We start from the raw sequence: 13,592 nt of genomic DNA, 5'->3' as shown, positions 1-13,592 counted from the left end.
AATCATACGAAAACTTCAACTAATTTTTGGTTGGGGTGGAGTTTTGCGCTTTTCCTTGAGTAAAAATTGGATTAATATTCTTGAGCGCACGGCCAAAGTGTCGCTCAAATTCTCGCAACTGAGAATCGGAGTTGCGTGTCTCGGTAAGATGCACGTTTCTGTTACTTGCTTCTCGTCTCACTTGACCGTCATCATCACCACCATCACCACCATCGCCGCCAATCCTATCATTGTTACGGCGACCACAAAGATGTCGGCATCACGCAGCCTTCTCATGCCTGCTTCGCGGCTATTGGCTGCCTCCGCTTCGACTTGGGATTCCAGCTCGCGTTCGGTTATGGCTGCTCGAGCACTCTCCACTTCATCGGTTCAGCAGGCGATCAGCAAGTTTACCATGCCTGCCATGTCTCCCACCATGACTTCCGGTGGTATTGCAGCATGGAAGGTTAAGGAGGGTCAGGCTTTCTCTGCGGGAGATGTGTTGCTCGAGATCGAAACCGACAAGGCGACCATGGATGTCGAGGCGCAAGATGACGGTATTCTCGCCAAGATCATCGTTCAGGATGGAAGCAAGGATGTGCAAGTCGGCAAGACCATCGCTATGCTCGCTGAAGAAGGAGACGACATCTCCAACGTCGAGACACCCAAAGATGATGCTCCCGCTCCCTCCTCTACAGATGCTTCCGACAAATCGAGACAGACCTCGGACAAGTCTGCACCAGAACCCTCCACCCAGACTGCAGCCTCGACCGGCTCTGCAGCGCCTTCCACACCTGGCGCTTCCAGCTCGAACGCACATCACCACTTCAAAGGCCCCCTCTTCCCCTCTGTGCAGCGATTGATTGCCGAAAACAACATTCAAGACGCTGAGAGCAAAATCAAAGGAACCGGAGTTCGCGGTATGATCACCAAGGGTGACGTCCTTGCTTTCCTTGGCAAGGCTAAGACACCCACTGGCTCATTCAAGGAGCCCAAGGGTGGGATTGCTGTTCTTGGTCCTTCGCAAGCTGCTCCTAAGGGTGGTGCTTCAAGCGGTGCACCTGCTAAGTCTGCTCCAGCTGAGCCATTGTCGGCAAACGCTCTCCGTTCGCTTATCATTGGCGGTCTCGCTTTGTCTTCGCGCTCCGCACGTCAGCAGGCTGCACCAGTCGCACCGGCACAGCCATACCCGCAGCAAGCTATTGACAATGCGTTGGAGGGATACACCTTCGCTTCCGCCTCTGCGCCAAAGCCATTGCCAACTGGATCAACGCGCAAGGAGGGTATTCGCAGCGATGACCCGCTTTGGGACCTTATCTGATCGGCACAGCGCCCAAAAAGGTGCGATCACACGACACTACCATCCGACAGTCACGCACTCACACCACTATCTGTAGATATCATAAACAAAAACACGCCCTTCCAGCCATTTCCAAGACATGACAGCGTACACAGTGTACTGAACGTCAATGATCATCGCTCTGCTGAGACTTGCCCGAATATGAGGATGAACCGCTGAGGAAGAACAACATCGACAACAGCAGACTTGTCAAGGTGGGCCAAGCAGATAGCCTTTCTTTCGCGCGAATGAATGATTGCAAATCTCTTCCAACGGCGGAAAGCGATTATCAGCGTCCAGCGACAGGCTTCTCTGTATAACCGCGAAGGTACACACTTTTGCCGTATCTTTGATTCTCTGTTCTCTCTTCCACCAACCGCCTCTGACACCAACCGCCTCTGACACCATCGCCTCTGACACCGCAGCAGCGACAGCCAAGGCCACTCTAGCTGCACAGGCTTTCCGCCGTCGCTCCTCCCCTTCTGCTCGCTTGCCGGTCAGCATCATAGTCAAGCTCTATTCGCTCATCCCAAACGACTCATTTTCGCATAGTTGGCCGTCTTGCTCGCTACGCCATCTTTTGTCAGAAATATCGTCTCAACTTGGTTTCTTCTTGCTTCATCATCATCATCTTCACTCCCTCGATGCCAGCTTTCTGAAGGACTGATTGGCGGCTCGACTTTCTCTTATCTTCCATCATGGCAGCCTCGACGGAAGGCGCGTTGTGCTCACCTCAAGTTCGATCGCCTTCGGTGACTGCACTTTTCATGGGGCCTCCAACTTGCGCCAAGGCATCTCCAAGATCGCCAGCAACGCAGGCGTCGACACCGCTTCGATCCAAGCCCTCCAAACTGTCGCACCTGCCGCCAACACCATGCGTCGATGTCATCTGCTGCGATGCCGACTATTCGGTCATGCCTGTTCATTGCACTGGATCCGACTGCCTGGACTGTCCAGCATCAGCACCTGCTTCGCCCTGCTCTGACATCCATCACATCTCCAGCGCTTGCACCGAGCCCACCTGTGCAGCGGCCACTTCGTCTACTAGTGCCGTCGTCTGCTCCACCGCTGTCGCCTGCTGTGATGGCAACACTTGTCCTGATGTGCCCAGCTCGCCATGCTCGCAAGCGCATTGCTCAGCATCGTCGATGACTCTTGCTCTACCGACCATCGCGGCGACTTGCTGCACTGATGAAGCGTGCGACCAGTCCGAGCTTTCACCCAGGCTCAAAGCGAAAGTTGCGACCATTTGTGATTGTGTGGTACCGCCAACGTCACACACAGACTCGCAAGCACATGCAAAAGCACATTCTCATCGCTCACAGCACAACGAGTGCCGCCAGTGTAGTGGCTCTATCACCTCGGTCAATGCAGCAGAGGGAGGTCAGCTGTACAGTAGCTTCCAGGAGCTGTTGGACTTGTGTTGTTGCTCTATGCCGCCGACGGTAGAACAGTGCTGCATGGGCGGGCAAGGATCGACGGCTTATGCTTGCAATACTGGTGCACCACATCCTTTGCCAGCTGAACAGCAGCAGCTCAGTCCTGCTGCGCACTCTTCCCATCAGCATCATATCCAGCACCAGCACGGTTCATCTCTCCAACCACACTATCACCAGCATCACCAGCATCACTCGCACCACACACAGCCACCGCTATCCGACACACCATCGTCAAGCATCATCACCAGCGGCGGTCATTATCGAGACGACCCCCACTCCCGTGCCTCTACTGTATCTACCATTGCCACACCTCAGCCTGGCATTGCATCGCCTGCAACTTCCTCTTTCTCGTGGTCTTCTGCTGTTATGCATTCAACGTCGAGTCAGAGCAAGGATAAGTATCATAGCAGTGACACTTCTTCATTCGATCCATCGGGCGCAGTGTCGTTCAAAGACATCTTTCCAGGGCTACAGTCTTGGAATGATTGCATGTTCGAACAGCCCCATTTGCATAGTAGTCATCGTGGGTGTTTGCCGCCTGCCATGACGCTCTGTAATTCGGAGATCTGTGAGACGAGCGCTCCGCATTCGCATTGGATGCCTAGCTCATATACGCATCAGACAAATGCGGTGCAGTCCACTTTGAACCATCACAACGGTCACAACGGTCAACAGGGAGATGCAAGACCACAACAGTGTCAGTGGGGTGGCTGCAACCAAAGGTTCTGGACTGTTGAGGAGCTCGTTGCTCACGTCAATCACTCGCATCTCGCGCGCAAAAACGCTGCCACAGCGGCTGCGGAAACAGTGGACACCCCGGCAGAGAAGTCTTTCCTACAAGAAACGGAACACGAATCAATGCAGTTGCAGCACATGCCTACCGGTTTGCAGCAGGGCACAACAGAAGCTAGTAATAGCTTGGAGTGTCTCTGGAAAGACTGTCATCAAGTCCCTCTGCCCGAAAAGTTGGTGTTGGATGCGATCTTAACTCCAACAACTGCGCCCGAGGTATGGAAGCACGACGGTGCAGGCGTTCAAGGTCAGAACGATAAGATCTCACTTGCTATCCTGCAGCATCTTTTGCACGATCATCTGGGGCAACATTTTACCAGACCATTCTTGCTCAAGTCTGGTAATCAGCATCTTAACGCACGCACATCCTCAGCTTACCATAGTAGCGCAGTAACGCTTGTTTCTCCTTCAACGGAAACCATCCCCTCCTGGACCAGCAAGAAGCGGAAGAACAGCGAAGCAACCAGCACCACCACCAGCACCACCACCACCACCTCCTCCTCCTCCGCCACCGAACCTCTCTTTTGCAGATGGGAAAACTGTTCCTCCTCATTCGACTCTTATTCTGCGCTCACAGGGCACATCGAAAGCGCACATGTTGGATGCGGTAAAGGCGAATATGAATGTCGTTGGCTTGGCTGTGCTCGTCATGCCTCGGGACAAAAATTCAGCCAAAAACAGAAGGTGTTGCGACACATTCAGACGCATACTGGCGATCGACCTTTCAAGTGCGCAGAATGTGGGAAGAGATTCTCGGAACAAAATACCCTGGCGCAACACATGCGAACACACACACTGGAAAAACCATATGTCTGCGATCATCCAGGTTGCGGAAAAGGTTTTAGTGTAGCAGGATCATTGACAATCCACAAAAGGATGCATACAGGTAGTAAACCCTTCCTGTGTAGTTTCCCAGGGTGTGGAAAGGCGTTTGCGGAAAGTAGCAATTTGACGAAACATGCAAGGATCCATACGGGAGATAAACCGTTCCACTGCCCACAGTGTGGTAAGAGGTTTAGTAGGCCCGATCAAGTGCGTAGGCATAGTAAGTGTCATGAGAGGAAAAGCGCGGGTGTGAGTTGAATCTTGAAATAAGAAGCGTCGTGAGGATGGTCTTGCAAGTGATAGTTTGATGCGCTTGCGTTTCAAGGCTGGTTTGTGTGGTCTGTGTTGGATGCGTGTGATAGAGTCCATGAGGGTTTGAGCAACAAGAAGATGGTTGAGAAGATGCTAAGTAGAGTGAGGAAAGATGGACATTTAGGATGCAATACTGGCACGTGACCGGATTTGGATTAGCAGATGGTTGGATATTACTCGACATTCTGCATTCTTGCTTGCTGATTGAGAGCAACTTTCTCCTTTCACATCGTCCACCACGCTCGTTTGCTTTGGGATAAATCTTTCCCGACAATGATGACAGCAATGCAGACACTGGGCAGGCTAAGGACTTGTTGGCTGCCAACTCTACGAGCTTTTCCTCGTGTTGTTCAAGCTCGCACGGCATTATTTTCGATGTCGCACTGGCGCCTTTACCCGTCCAACGATGCAGGTGGAAAATACAATACAGGTCAACATCGTACTGTTTACGATGACTTTTTCAACATCCTTCAATCCTCCGACTCTTCAACGACGATCTCGATCAGCTCCACTTCTCCTACCTCCCTAACTCTCACTGATGGTCTTGTGGTTTGCGAAGCGATTGTCATCTTGAACAATCACGTGTTTTTATTCGACCATCCGCCACTTAATCAAGATTACGCAGTCCCATCGGGAATAGGCTGGGAAGATTGGATAGATCAATCTGTAGAGGCGGGGAGCAAGTTGAAAGTGACCAGGAAGGTGGGTGATGTGTTCAAGGTGTTTGAGTTGGTGGATGAAAGACCAGAGATTATTTTGTTCGGGACGGGAAAGAGAGTTTTACCTCCTCCTGGACCGGTAAGGGAGTGGATTGCAGGCTTGGGTATTCAGTTGGATGTTCAGAGTACTGTAAGTATACACATCCCACTGCAATGTTACGAGGCAAAGAGAGAGCGAGAGAAAGATTACTGACATTGTTTTTTGGCGCTCAATGAAATAGCACGATGCAGCTTCGACTTTCAACATGCTTTCCGAAGAAGGTAGGAAAGTTGCAGCCATCTTGATCCCCGCCGAACCAACAGCGAAGAAGAGATACACACCAGACGAGTTGGACAAGCTTCTTTCTGGTCAACAGTAAGAAGCACTTTGCAGGGAAATCCATAAACCATCTTTGCAAAAGTCAGCACTGGAGCCTCATGCTGGAGATCTCATGTCATGATTTGCGTCTCGAAGCACATTGTAAGGCGCACACTGAAAGCACACAAAGCGGATCGGCGAGTGGGGATGTGAAATGCAGGCGAACGCGAAAGTTGCGCCTCTTTGAGGTCGGGTCAATTTCACGTTTGCACACGTATGAAAGATGCAATGGAAGGAGATCACGATGAATGTGGTTGGGTGGTTTGGCTTTCAGTTCTCTTTCCGACTGTCTGGAGCATAGGAGACCGCTTGACCCGTACGTTGGGTGATCTTGCCCGAAATCGATTCGATAAGAGTCCATGTCAAACCGTGTCTGCAAACCCACCATCAGAAATGATTAGAGGAGTCAGTAGATCAGTCATACACATATCTAACTTGCCAAACTGCCGGCAGCGGCGGACACTTACGAAATGAAACTCCTCAAAGCGCTAACCCCCAAGCCACGATATAACCTCAAGAACCTCGCTAAAAACGTATCTGTCTTGAGCATCCTCTTGTTCCCCCCTACCCCCTCCTTGGTGTTGACATCTGCCTGTATTGGCGGGCGTTCCTTGATCATATGCAGAAACACCTGCCAACCTGAAAACAGCTTTGGATTCCCTGCCAGCGCATCCCTCTGCACCTTGGTCTTGATTAAATCTACGGGATAGACTATGAACCAAGATAAAATTCCTGCTGATGAACCGGATAAAAACGAAACCACGGGTCCTGGAATGCCGTACAAGCAAGGTGCACGGCTACTGGAATCATTCTTTGAGTGACGTGTTACGAGTGCTCGAATGCTATCGTAAAATCCAAAGTAGAGAGCTGTACCGAAAGTATCTCGAGCGATATGAAGAGGGAAACCCATATAGAAACCTTTCAATCCGCCAAAGTTGCGGTAGATGTTGGCTGCTGCTTGAAAGCCAGATTGCGGAACAAACACTGCGCCTCTCGCTCGACCTTGTGCTGCCCCTTCAGTAGTGGGTTGTTTCTTAATCAAACCTTTCTGTACAGCAATGAGATATTCGAGTTGCCTTTGCACTTTAACTAACTCGAAAGGTGCAGAACCGCAGGAGATGATGATTCCACTTGTTGCTCCGCCTGCAGTACCGGATAGCGCTGTGTGAACAAGTCGGGAAGAGTCGGAAAAGATGTTTTGACGATGAAGATGCGCTTTGGTGTTGTAATAGATGGAAAAGGAAGAGGTGCGAACGAAAGAGATGGTGATGAGAGGGATCGTTACGCCACGGAAGAATCCTCGAACGCCTTCTTCGCGTACGACTGATTTGGCACACGCCCAGATGGATGGATAGTCGCGGACCTGCAGGCGAGATTTGACAGAGTCAAAGGGGAACGAGGCAGCGGTGGAAACGAGTGAGGCTGTTCCGGCGGTGACGAGAGTGCGATTGCGAAGAAGGAAGTCGTCGGTTTCTTGTTTCGTCCATTGGAGGGAGCGGGCATAGTCTGTGGCGGATTTGTAAATAGAGGTGGAGGAGGCGGGTTCGGTAGGTGAGTGGATTGGGTATGAACGGGTATGCCTTGGAGCGGGAGAAGGTGAGGAGGAGCGATGCCGTGATGGACCAGCTTGTGCTTGAGTATCTGATGAGCGACAGGGGCAACCATAGTGGTTGCAACCGGATCCTACCATCACACGCTCCTGCTTTTTTGTACTATCAATCTCAATGCGACCAGTCGGCTTATGCTGCCTTGGCTTGACCAACGTTGAGCGGCTTGTTTGAACCTGTTCGTCCTAAGCAGAAGCTGCCTGAAAAGATGAAACCAGTGCAATATCGTTGTTCTGTGTAGTATCGTTGTTCTGTGATAGAGCGCCTGTATACTTGTCCCTTTGTGCTATGGCTGTTTCGAGAGAAGAGGAAAGGCGATCCTAGAAGAGATGGGGGCGAGGAGCAAGAGGTGCAACAGACAGCTTGAATTGTGTCAGCCGCTCCACCACGTTCTGACTGTTGCAATTCCACTTTGGCCGTCACCGGCTCAAAGGAGCGATGCGATAATCATGCACATTTCTTCATCTCGTCTTTTGATAAATTCGTCGATCCCGATCCCGATCCCGATCCCAATCTTGATCTTGATCTTGATCCCAATCTTGATTTTGATCCCGATTGAACAGACTGACAAATCGAACAAGGTGAGATCGGCTATCTTGGTTGCCGACGCACTGACTGCAGCAAAGGTAAGGAAAGCACATTCACACGAGCAATATGCACCATCTGTCAGACTGATTCTGCTGAGGTGCATGTGAGCACCACCGTTTTGATCATTGACACAAGATAAAACCTAAGAAACCAAACGGTGACACACTTTTCGTACTCTGCGACAGGACAAAGATGATGCGAAATGCGACTAATGAGATGAGAGAAATGACATATCAAGCAGCTCCAGAACTCCTAGGTCGGGATGCATGCTGATAAGAGGGTATGCTGTCTCTTTTCATGAGTATAAAAGAACGAGAGGAAGAAGCGAACAAACTGATGCGACCGCGCGAACGCTGTGCTTTTTTTTTCTTTCTGTTCTTGTCTTGGCTACGAGACTCAGAGCGAGTCCTGGTCACCACGGCTCTTCTCGAGCACGGGAAGCGAATCGTTGTGCGAGCTCGAATCGAAAGCTGGCATGTCATCACCCTCGTGTCGCTCCTCGAATGTCTCTTCGATGGTCTTGATGTGAATACCAGTCGCGAAGTTGTCTCGGCTGTTGTATTCGCCGAGAGCGAGACCGTGCTCGACATGGTCGTGGTGTGATGCCTGTGTTCGGATGGTGGTGGGCTGGTTGTTTCCACCGGAGCGGAAGAAGTTGGATCGCTTGGTGTGAGTTGACATGCCACGACGAGCGTTGTCGCTGAGCGAGCCTTCCATGGTATACTGCTGAGCTGCCGAGCCAATGGTGACACGGGCGTTGAGGGTGGAAAGCAACGAGTTGACGTAGAGCTTGGCGAGGGGCAAGTTAAAGACGAGGTGGAGAGTAGAGGTGGAAGCAAGGAAAAGAATGAGATCGATGGTGGCAAAGAGGGTGGTAAAGGCACCGGTCTGAAGAGTCATTCGGATCAGCTTGGTGATAACGTCGTCGGTGGCGGCGAAACCGGTACGGGATTTGTTGAGGGTGAAGACGAGCGAGCCAGTGATGAGAACGTCGGTAAGCGCAGCAAAACCAAGCCACAAGATGACGACCACCTGGAACTTGTGGAACTCGTTGAAGTAGAGGACAATCTCGACACCAATGGTAGTACCAATGGCGCTAAGGAGCGAGACGAGCGCACCGACGCTGATCAAAGCGGGCATGATCTTGGAGTGCATGAGCTTGTATACACGCCAAGCAAAGAAGAGCTGAGTAGAAAAGGCGATGACACCGGTCGTGACGGGATCAGCAGCGAAGGATCGGTTACTCTTAGCTGCGTAGGTGAGATTGCCAAAGTTGGAGACGAGATACTGGTACATAAACACCTGATCAAAGATAGCATTGGCGGTATCGGCGACGACAAGGAAAAGGACAAAGTACCTCATGAAGGGCTTGTCAGTCTTGAAGTGGACGTAGTAGATGTAGGCCTGGACGATGGAGAAACCATAGAGCCAGACGTTGAGCATGACACCGATGTACATGCAGCCGAGTGAAAGATCCATGGCGGGGAACCTGGTCATGAGGTCCGCCATGTTGAATGTGTTTGCACTGCTATCAAAGCAGGCCTAGCGGGCGGCTGTAGAGGCGGTTTGAGTGTGAAGAAACCGAGACGAGATGGCACAAGGGAACCAGGAGGGCAACGAGCGTGTATGGCGGAAGCAACCTGAGCAGCAAGAGTGATGGGAAGACAGAGATAGATGGGAAAGGGGTTTCCAAGCGTGTCGAGCGAGCCAAGATGAAAAGAGGACGCACGGGTTGGGATCGTGGTGAAAGAAAAGCGAGTAGGAGGCGAGGATGTATATATATGAGTTGCTTGTCGTCGAGGGCGAGGCTCGAGATGTCTGTGTGCTGGCTGCTGCTACTGCTGCTGCCAAAGTGAGAACGCGAGCGTGAAGAGTCGGCAAGCAGAGGCGAAGAAGGGGTTGCTTTTTTTTTTTTTTTTTTTTTTTTTTCTTATTCTTTTCCGCTTGTCAAGTGAAGGTTGGAGTTGGCGATGATGGACGGAAGGATGGACGGAGGGATGGGCGGTTGGGCGTTGAACGGGAGGAGGAGCAACGGGGTAGGAGCAACCGTAACCGAGCAAAGGCGTCGTTGTCGTTCCCATCTCATACAGATAGGTGCAGCAAGCGTGTCAAGTCGCCGAATGAAGGGCAGATGAGCTCGAAGGACCAGAGAGCTGGTCTGACATGTTGAGTGGGCTTTGAACGATGGCAAGTGCAAGTGCCAGAAAAAAGAAAGAGAAAATCCCCTTTTCGAGAGCTGCTGCAGTTGTCACAATGGCTGTCAGCTGAGGCCACAAGTCACAATTGCCAAGACAAGAGGAAGAAGGAGAGAGCTCAGATGCAGGGCACGCAAAGCGAGAGAAAGCAAACGATGGTCTTCATTATGCTCGGCTGCAGCAAGGGCCCAATGACAGCACAAGGGAAGGGAAGGGCATGAAGGGAAGGGCATGAAGGGAAGGGCATGAAGAGAACGGATCGTGCTAGCACGGTCACAAGCCAACTGCACGAGGAAGAGCGAGGGAGAGAGGGAGAGAGGGAGAGGGAGAGAGAGTGTGGCACAGATTTCATTTTTTATTTATTTATTCAAAAAAAGAAAAGAAAAAAAAGAAAAGAAAAGAAAGGAAAAAAAAAAAAAAAAAAAAACACAAATCGAGAATCGAGAGCCATTTGGGCGACCGGACAGGAGAAGGAAAGAGGAAAAGGAAGGGGGGAGGAAAAAGGTCCCGACCGTATGTCTGTCAGAACGCGTTGATTGCCCGTCAATCGTGATTCGCTTGCCAAGTCAAGCAAGGTTGAGGCTCTCATTCTCATGTCGCTTTGTTCTTCGCCTCGGTCGGCTATTACGCAAGTGGCTTCTTCTGTCAGGAGGCGTTCAAGGGAGAGTTTAGGCTTGACTTCATCTTCTACCGAACTCTTTTTGATTTCGCCTGCTTGGAAGCACGACAAGAGAATCACATTCACATTCACAATCAAGTCTATGAGCTTGCTGCTTGGTTGCTAGCCGCTCGCTTTGCGTTGACTGGTAGTGATTGGGTTAGCTGTTCCATTGCAACCTACTCTTCAACCCCTTTTCCCACCCCACTTTGGTATTTGGTAATGCCTAATACTTGACATTCAGCCACTTTTCACTACTCGATGCTCGGTTGTCCGGATCTCAATACGGGTTGGCGTATGTTGCAAAAGAAGTGCTCAACCCAGCATCACTTGCTTTGTACAGCAAATCAGCGGATCTCTTTCCACCGAACAAACGCCGCCGCTGCAACGCTTGCAAATGCACAGAGGACAAAAAAAAAGAAAAAAAAAAAAAGAAAAAGTCAGACTGGACTGTAGCAACCACCGAAAATTTGCGAAATTTGCGAAAAGTCACACATTCAGGACAGAATTGCTGCCAGCTATCGCCACTAACAATCAACAACCGATAAAAGAAATGGAACAAAAGCCATGTCAAGGCAACTCTTTTTATTTAAATAAATAAATAAATAAATAAATAAATAATAATAATAATAATAATAATAATGATTATTATTATTATTATTATTATTATTATTATTATTATTATTATTATTATTATTATTATTATTATTATTATTATTATTATTATTATTATTTTCATTTTCAAGAAAGTTCAAGCCCAGCGGCAAAGAATTTAGGGTAGGAAAGTGCAGGGCGTTTTCTCTTCTATCACGATCCAACTCATAATCCCCCTTGTCGGCTGCTTGGCTTCGTCAAGAACGGTTTGTTTCCCTCCAACTCCGGCACAGCACAGGCAGACTTGGACCCTGACCATCCCATCTCATCACACCTCAGTCCTTGGTCCGCAGCAATTGCGCTTCGGGATGGTGCCGAGAGGCTGTCATGTATCACAATTCGATCACAGGAAAGCAGAAGCAAGGATCGGGACCATCTCTTTTCATTATCCAAGCTTCCACCCAGTCCTTGGCAGAACTTTCACATTGGCAGCCTGAGGCATTGGCCATGTTCGGCATTGACTCCGCTTGTCGAGTCTAGAAGAGTGCAAAGCAAGGACTGAATTTAGCCTTGTTCCGCGTCCACTTCCGAAGCGCAATCCGCCAAAGAGGGAGAAAGAGTCTGGCGAGCGTGCACAAGTGAGGCCTTTGACATGTCTATCAAGCTTTTTCATCTTTCCGTCCCAACCTAGAATCGATGCCATCGAGTTCGGCAATTGCGATTTCATTCTCTGCCACCGCTAGCCCATACCGACATGGCGCTAGACTCTTACTTGTCCCTTGCACCTGATTTCCTTACGCTAACCTTGCTCAGCGATCATGGCGACCCTAAGAGTCGGATCTAGTCTGTGCCTTCTGGCGTTGACGTCGTCGTTTGTATTGCTATCCCTTGATCCTTCCATACATCCCAGCCTGCCTCCGAGACTGATCACATGAGCTCTGACATCGACTGGTGGTCAAAGCAAACTCGGAAACCAAAGCGCCACTGCTGTCATCATAGGGGCGACGGTAAACATGCCTCGTCCTGCTCCAGTGCTTGCACACTTGATTTCCACGCTACCGCCATTGTATTCAGCAATCCTTAATAGACCGGATGCTCAACTGTCCGACACGATGCAATCCACGGAGCAAGGGCAATCTTCGGGTTCAGATGCTGCTACTCGACTCAGAAAGAAGCAACAGCCGCTCGGATTGAATTATGATCGGCACGATCCAAAATTTGTTATCGCGATGTGTGTGCGGTGGTTAAAAGGGCGCAGGCGTTACATGGCAGCGAGGAAACGAGTCAGGCTGGCGAGCAAAGCTTAGTTCTCGCAGATCTTCTGGTAGGCCTCGGCTGTGAGAAGAGTCTCGAAATCGGCAGGATTCGAGAGCTTGATCTGGCACAACCAGCCTGTATCGACAGAGCAGGGCAGATAAAGGCAATGTGAAACGTGAGCCAGCTTGATCGTCTTCTTCAATCTAGCCTCGATCTCGGTCACTTACCGTCGCTCTCGGGCTGCTTGTTCAGCAAACTGGGCTCGCTGTTGAGCTTCTCGTTGACAGCCTCGATCTGACCGGAAACAGGTGCATAGATGTCGGAAGCGGCCTTTACCTATGGGATAAAACCCTCAGTGGAAAGATAAGCTCGAGGTCAGTATGCTTGCTGTGTCCTGTGTGCTCATCGTATGCTCTGTCGCTGCAGCGGATAGGAGGTTGCACATACTTACCGACTCAACAGCCCCAATGTCATCTGTATCGTATGTCGTCCAGCGAAAAGTATCGCAAGAGGCCAAGTGAGTCCATCTGTCCTTATCAAGCTAGACCTCCAAGATCCCGATGACGCTACTCACCTCCCTTCTTCACCTGAGCGCCAGCCTCGGGCAGCTCGATGAAGACGACGTCACCAAGCGACTTCTGTGCGTAATCGGTGATGCCGACAGTGCCAATGTTGGTAGCATCGTCGAACGAAACCCATTCGTGCTCCTCAGTGAATCGCTTCTGAACACCGTTCATTCGGACGCTGGAAGCGAAGCCAGCACCTAACAGGCCTCCCGCAAAGGGCTTGGGTGCCGCGGGGCGAACGGAGGACCTGCCGAGAAGCGAGACGCATGGTCGAATGGCAGCGAGCATTGTATCCTCCAGAAAGCTGTTCGAGCTTGTCGTCGAGAGAAGGTCAGCAAAGGTGTTGGTCCGAATGAAGCAAGCC

At 50.6% G+C, this 13,592-nt stretch overlaps 6 protein-coding genes across 6 annotated transcripts; 3 read left to right on the top strand and 3 right to left on the bottom strand.

The window, feature by feature from the left end:
* Nucleotides 1-250: 250 nt before the first annotated feature.
* UHO2_01126 (uncharacterized protein) lies at nucleotides 251-1,300 on the top strand (the record flags this gene model as incomplete). Its single annotated transcript, XM_041553594.1, has 1 exon — nucleotides 251-1,300. The coding sequence occupies one exon, from the start codon at nucleotides 251-253 to the stop codon at nucleotides 1,298-1,300; it is 1,050 nt and encodes a 349-aa protein (XP_041409528.1).
* Nucleotides 1,301-2,016: 716 nt separating this feature from the next.
* Nucleotides 2,017-4,632, top strand: UHO2_01125 (uncharacterized protein; the record flags this gene model as incomplete). Its single annotated transcript, XM_041553593.1, has 1 exon — nucleotides 2,017-4,632. One exon carries the CDS (start codon nucleotides 2,017-2,019, stop codon nucleotides 4,630-4,632), a length of 2,616 nt encoding a protein of 871 aa, XP_041409527.1.
* A 327-nt stretch (nucleotides 4,633-4,959) lies between these two features.
* Nucleotides 4,960-5,764, top strand: UHO2_01124 (uncharacterized protein; the record flags this gene model as incomplete). Its single annotated transcript, XM_041553592.1, has 2 exons — nucleotides 4,960-5,535; nucleotides 5,627-5,764. The coding sequence occupies 2 exons, from the start codon at nucleotides 4,960-4,962 to the stop codon at nucleotides 5,762-5,764; spliced, it is 714 nt and encodes a 237-aa protein (XP_041409526.1).
* Nucleotides 5,765-6,033: 269 nt separating this feature from the next.
* Nucleotides 6,034-7,453, bottom strand: UHO2_01123 (uncharacterized protein; the record flags this gene model as incomplete). Its single annotated transcript, XM_041553591.1, has 2 exons — nucleotides 6,034-6,136; nucleotides 6,231-7,453. The coding sequence occupies 2 exons, from the start codon at nucleotides 7,451-7,453 to the stop codon at nucleotides 6,034-6,036; spliced, it is 1,326 nt and encodes a 441-aa protein (XP_041409525.1).
* Nucleotides 7,454-8,354: 901 nt separating this feature from the next.
* On the bottom strand, nucleotides 8,355-9,467 carry UHO2_01122 (uncharacterized protein; the record flags this gene model as incomplete). The annotated part of the gene is made up of 1 exon (XM_041553590.1): nucleotides 8,355-9,467. One exon carries the CDS (start codon nucleotides 9,465-9,467, stop codon nucleotides 8,355-8,357), a length of 1,113 nt encoding a protein of 370 aa, XP_041409524.1.
* Nucleotides 9,468-12,708: 3,241 nt separating this feature from the next.
* Nucleotides 12,709-13,516, bottom strand: UHO2_01121 (putative Glycine cleavage system H protein, mitochondrial precursor; the record flags this gene model as incomplete). Its single annotated transcript, XM_041553589.1, has 4 exons — nucleotides 12,709-12,797; nucleotides 12,890-12,998; nucleotides 13,114-13,136; nucleotides 13,237-13,516. The coding sequence occupies 4 exons, from the start codon at nucleotides 13,514-13,516 to the stop codon at nucleotides 12,709-12,711; spliced, it is 501 nt and encodes a 166-aa protein (XP_041409523.1).
* Nucleotides 13,517-13,592: the final 76 nt, after the last annotated feature.

This window comes from Ustilago hordei (assembly GCF_900519145.1).
Source record: "Ustilago hordei strain Uho2 genome assembly, contig: UHO2_contig_02, whole genome shotgun sequence".
NCBI lineage: Eukaryota > Fungi > Basidiomycota > Ustilaginomycetes > Ustilaginales > Ustilaginaceae > Ustilago > Ustilago hordei.
The sequence above is the reverse complement of the archived record's forward strand: the minus strand, read 5'-3'. Positions and strand labels throughout refer to the sequence as shown.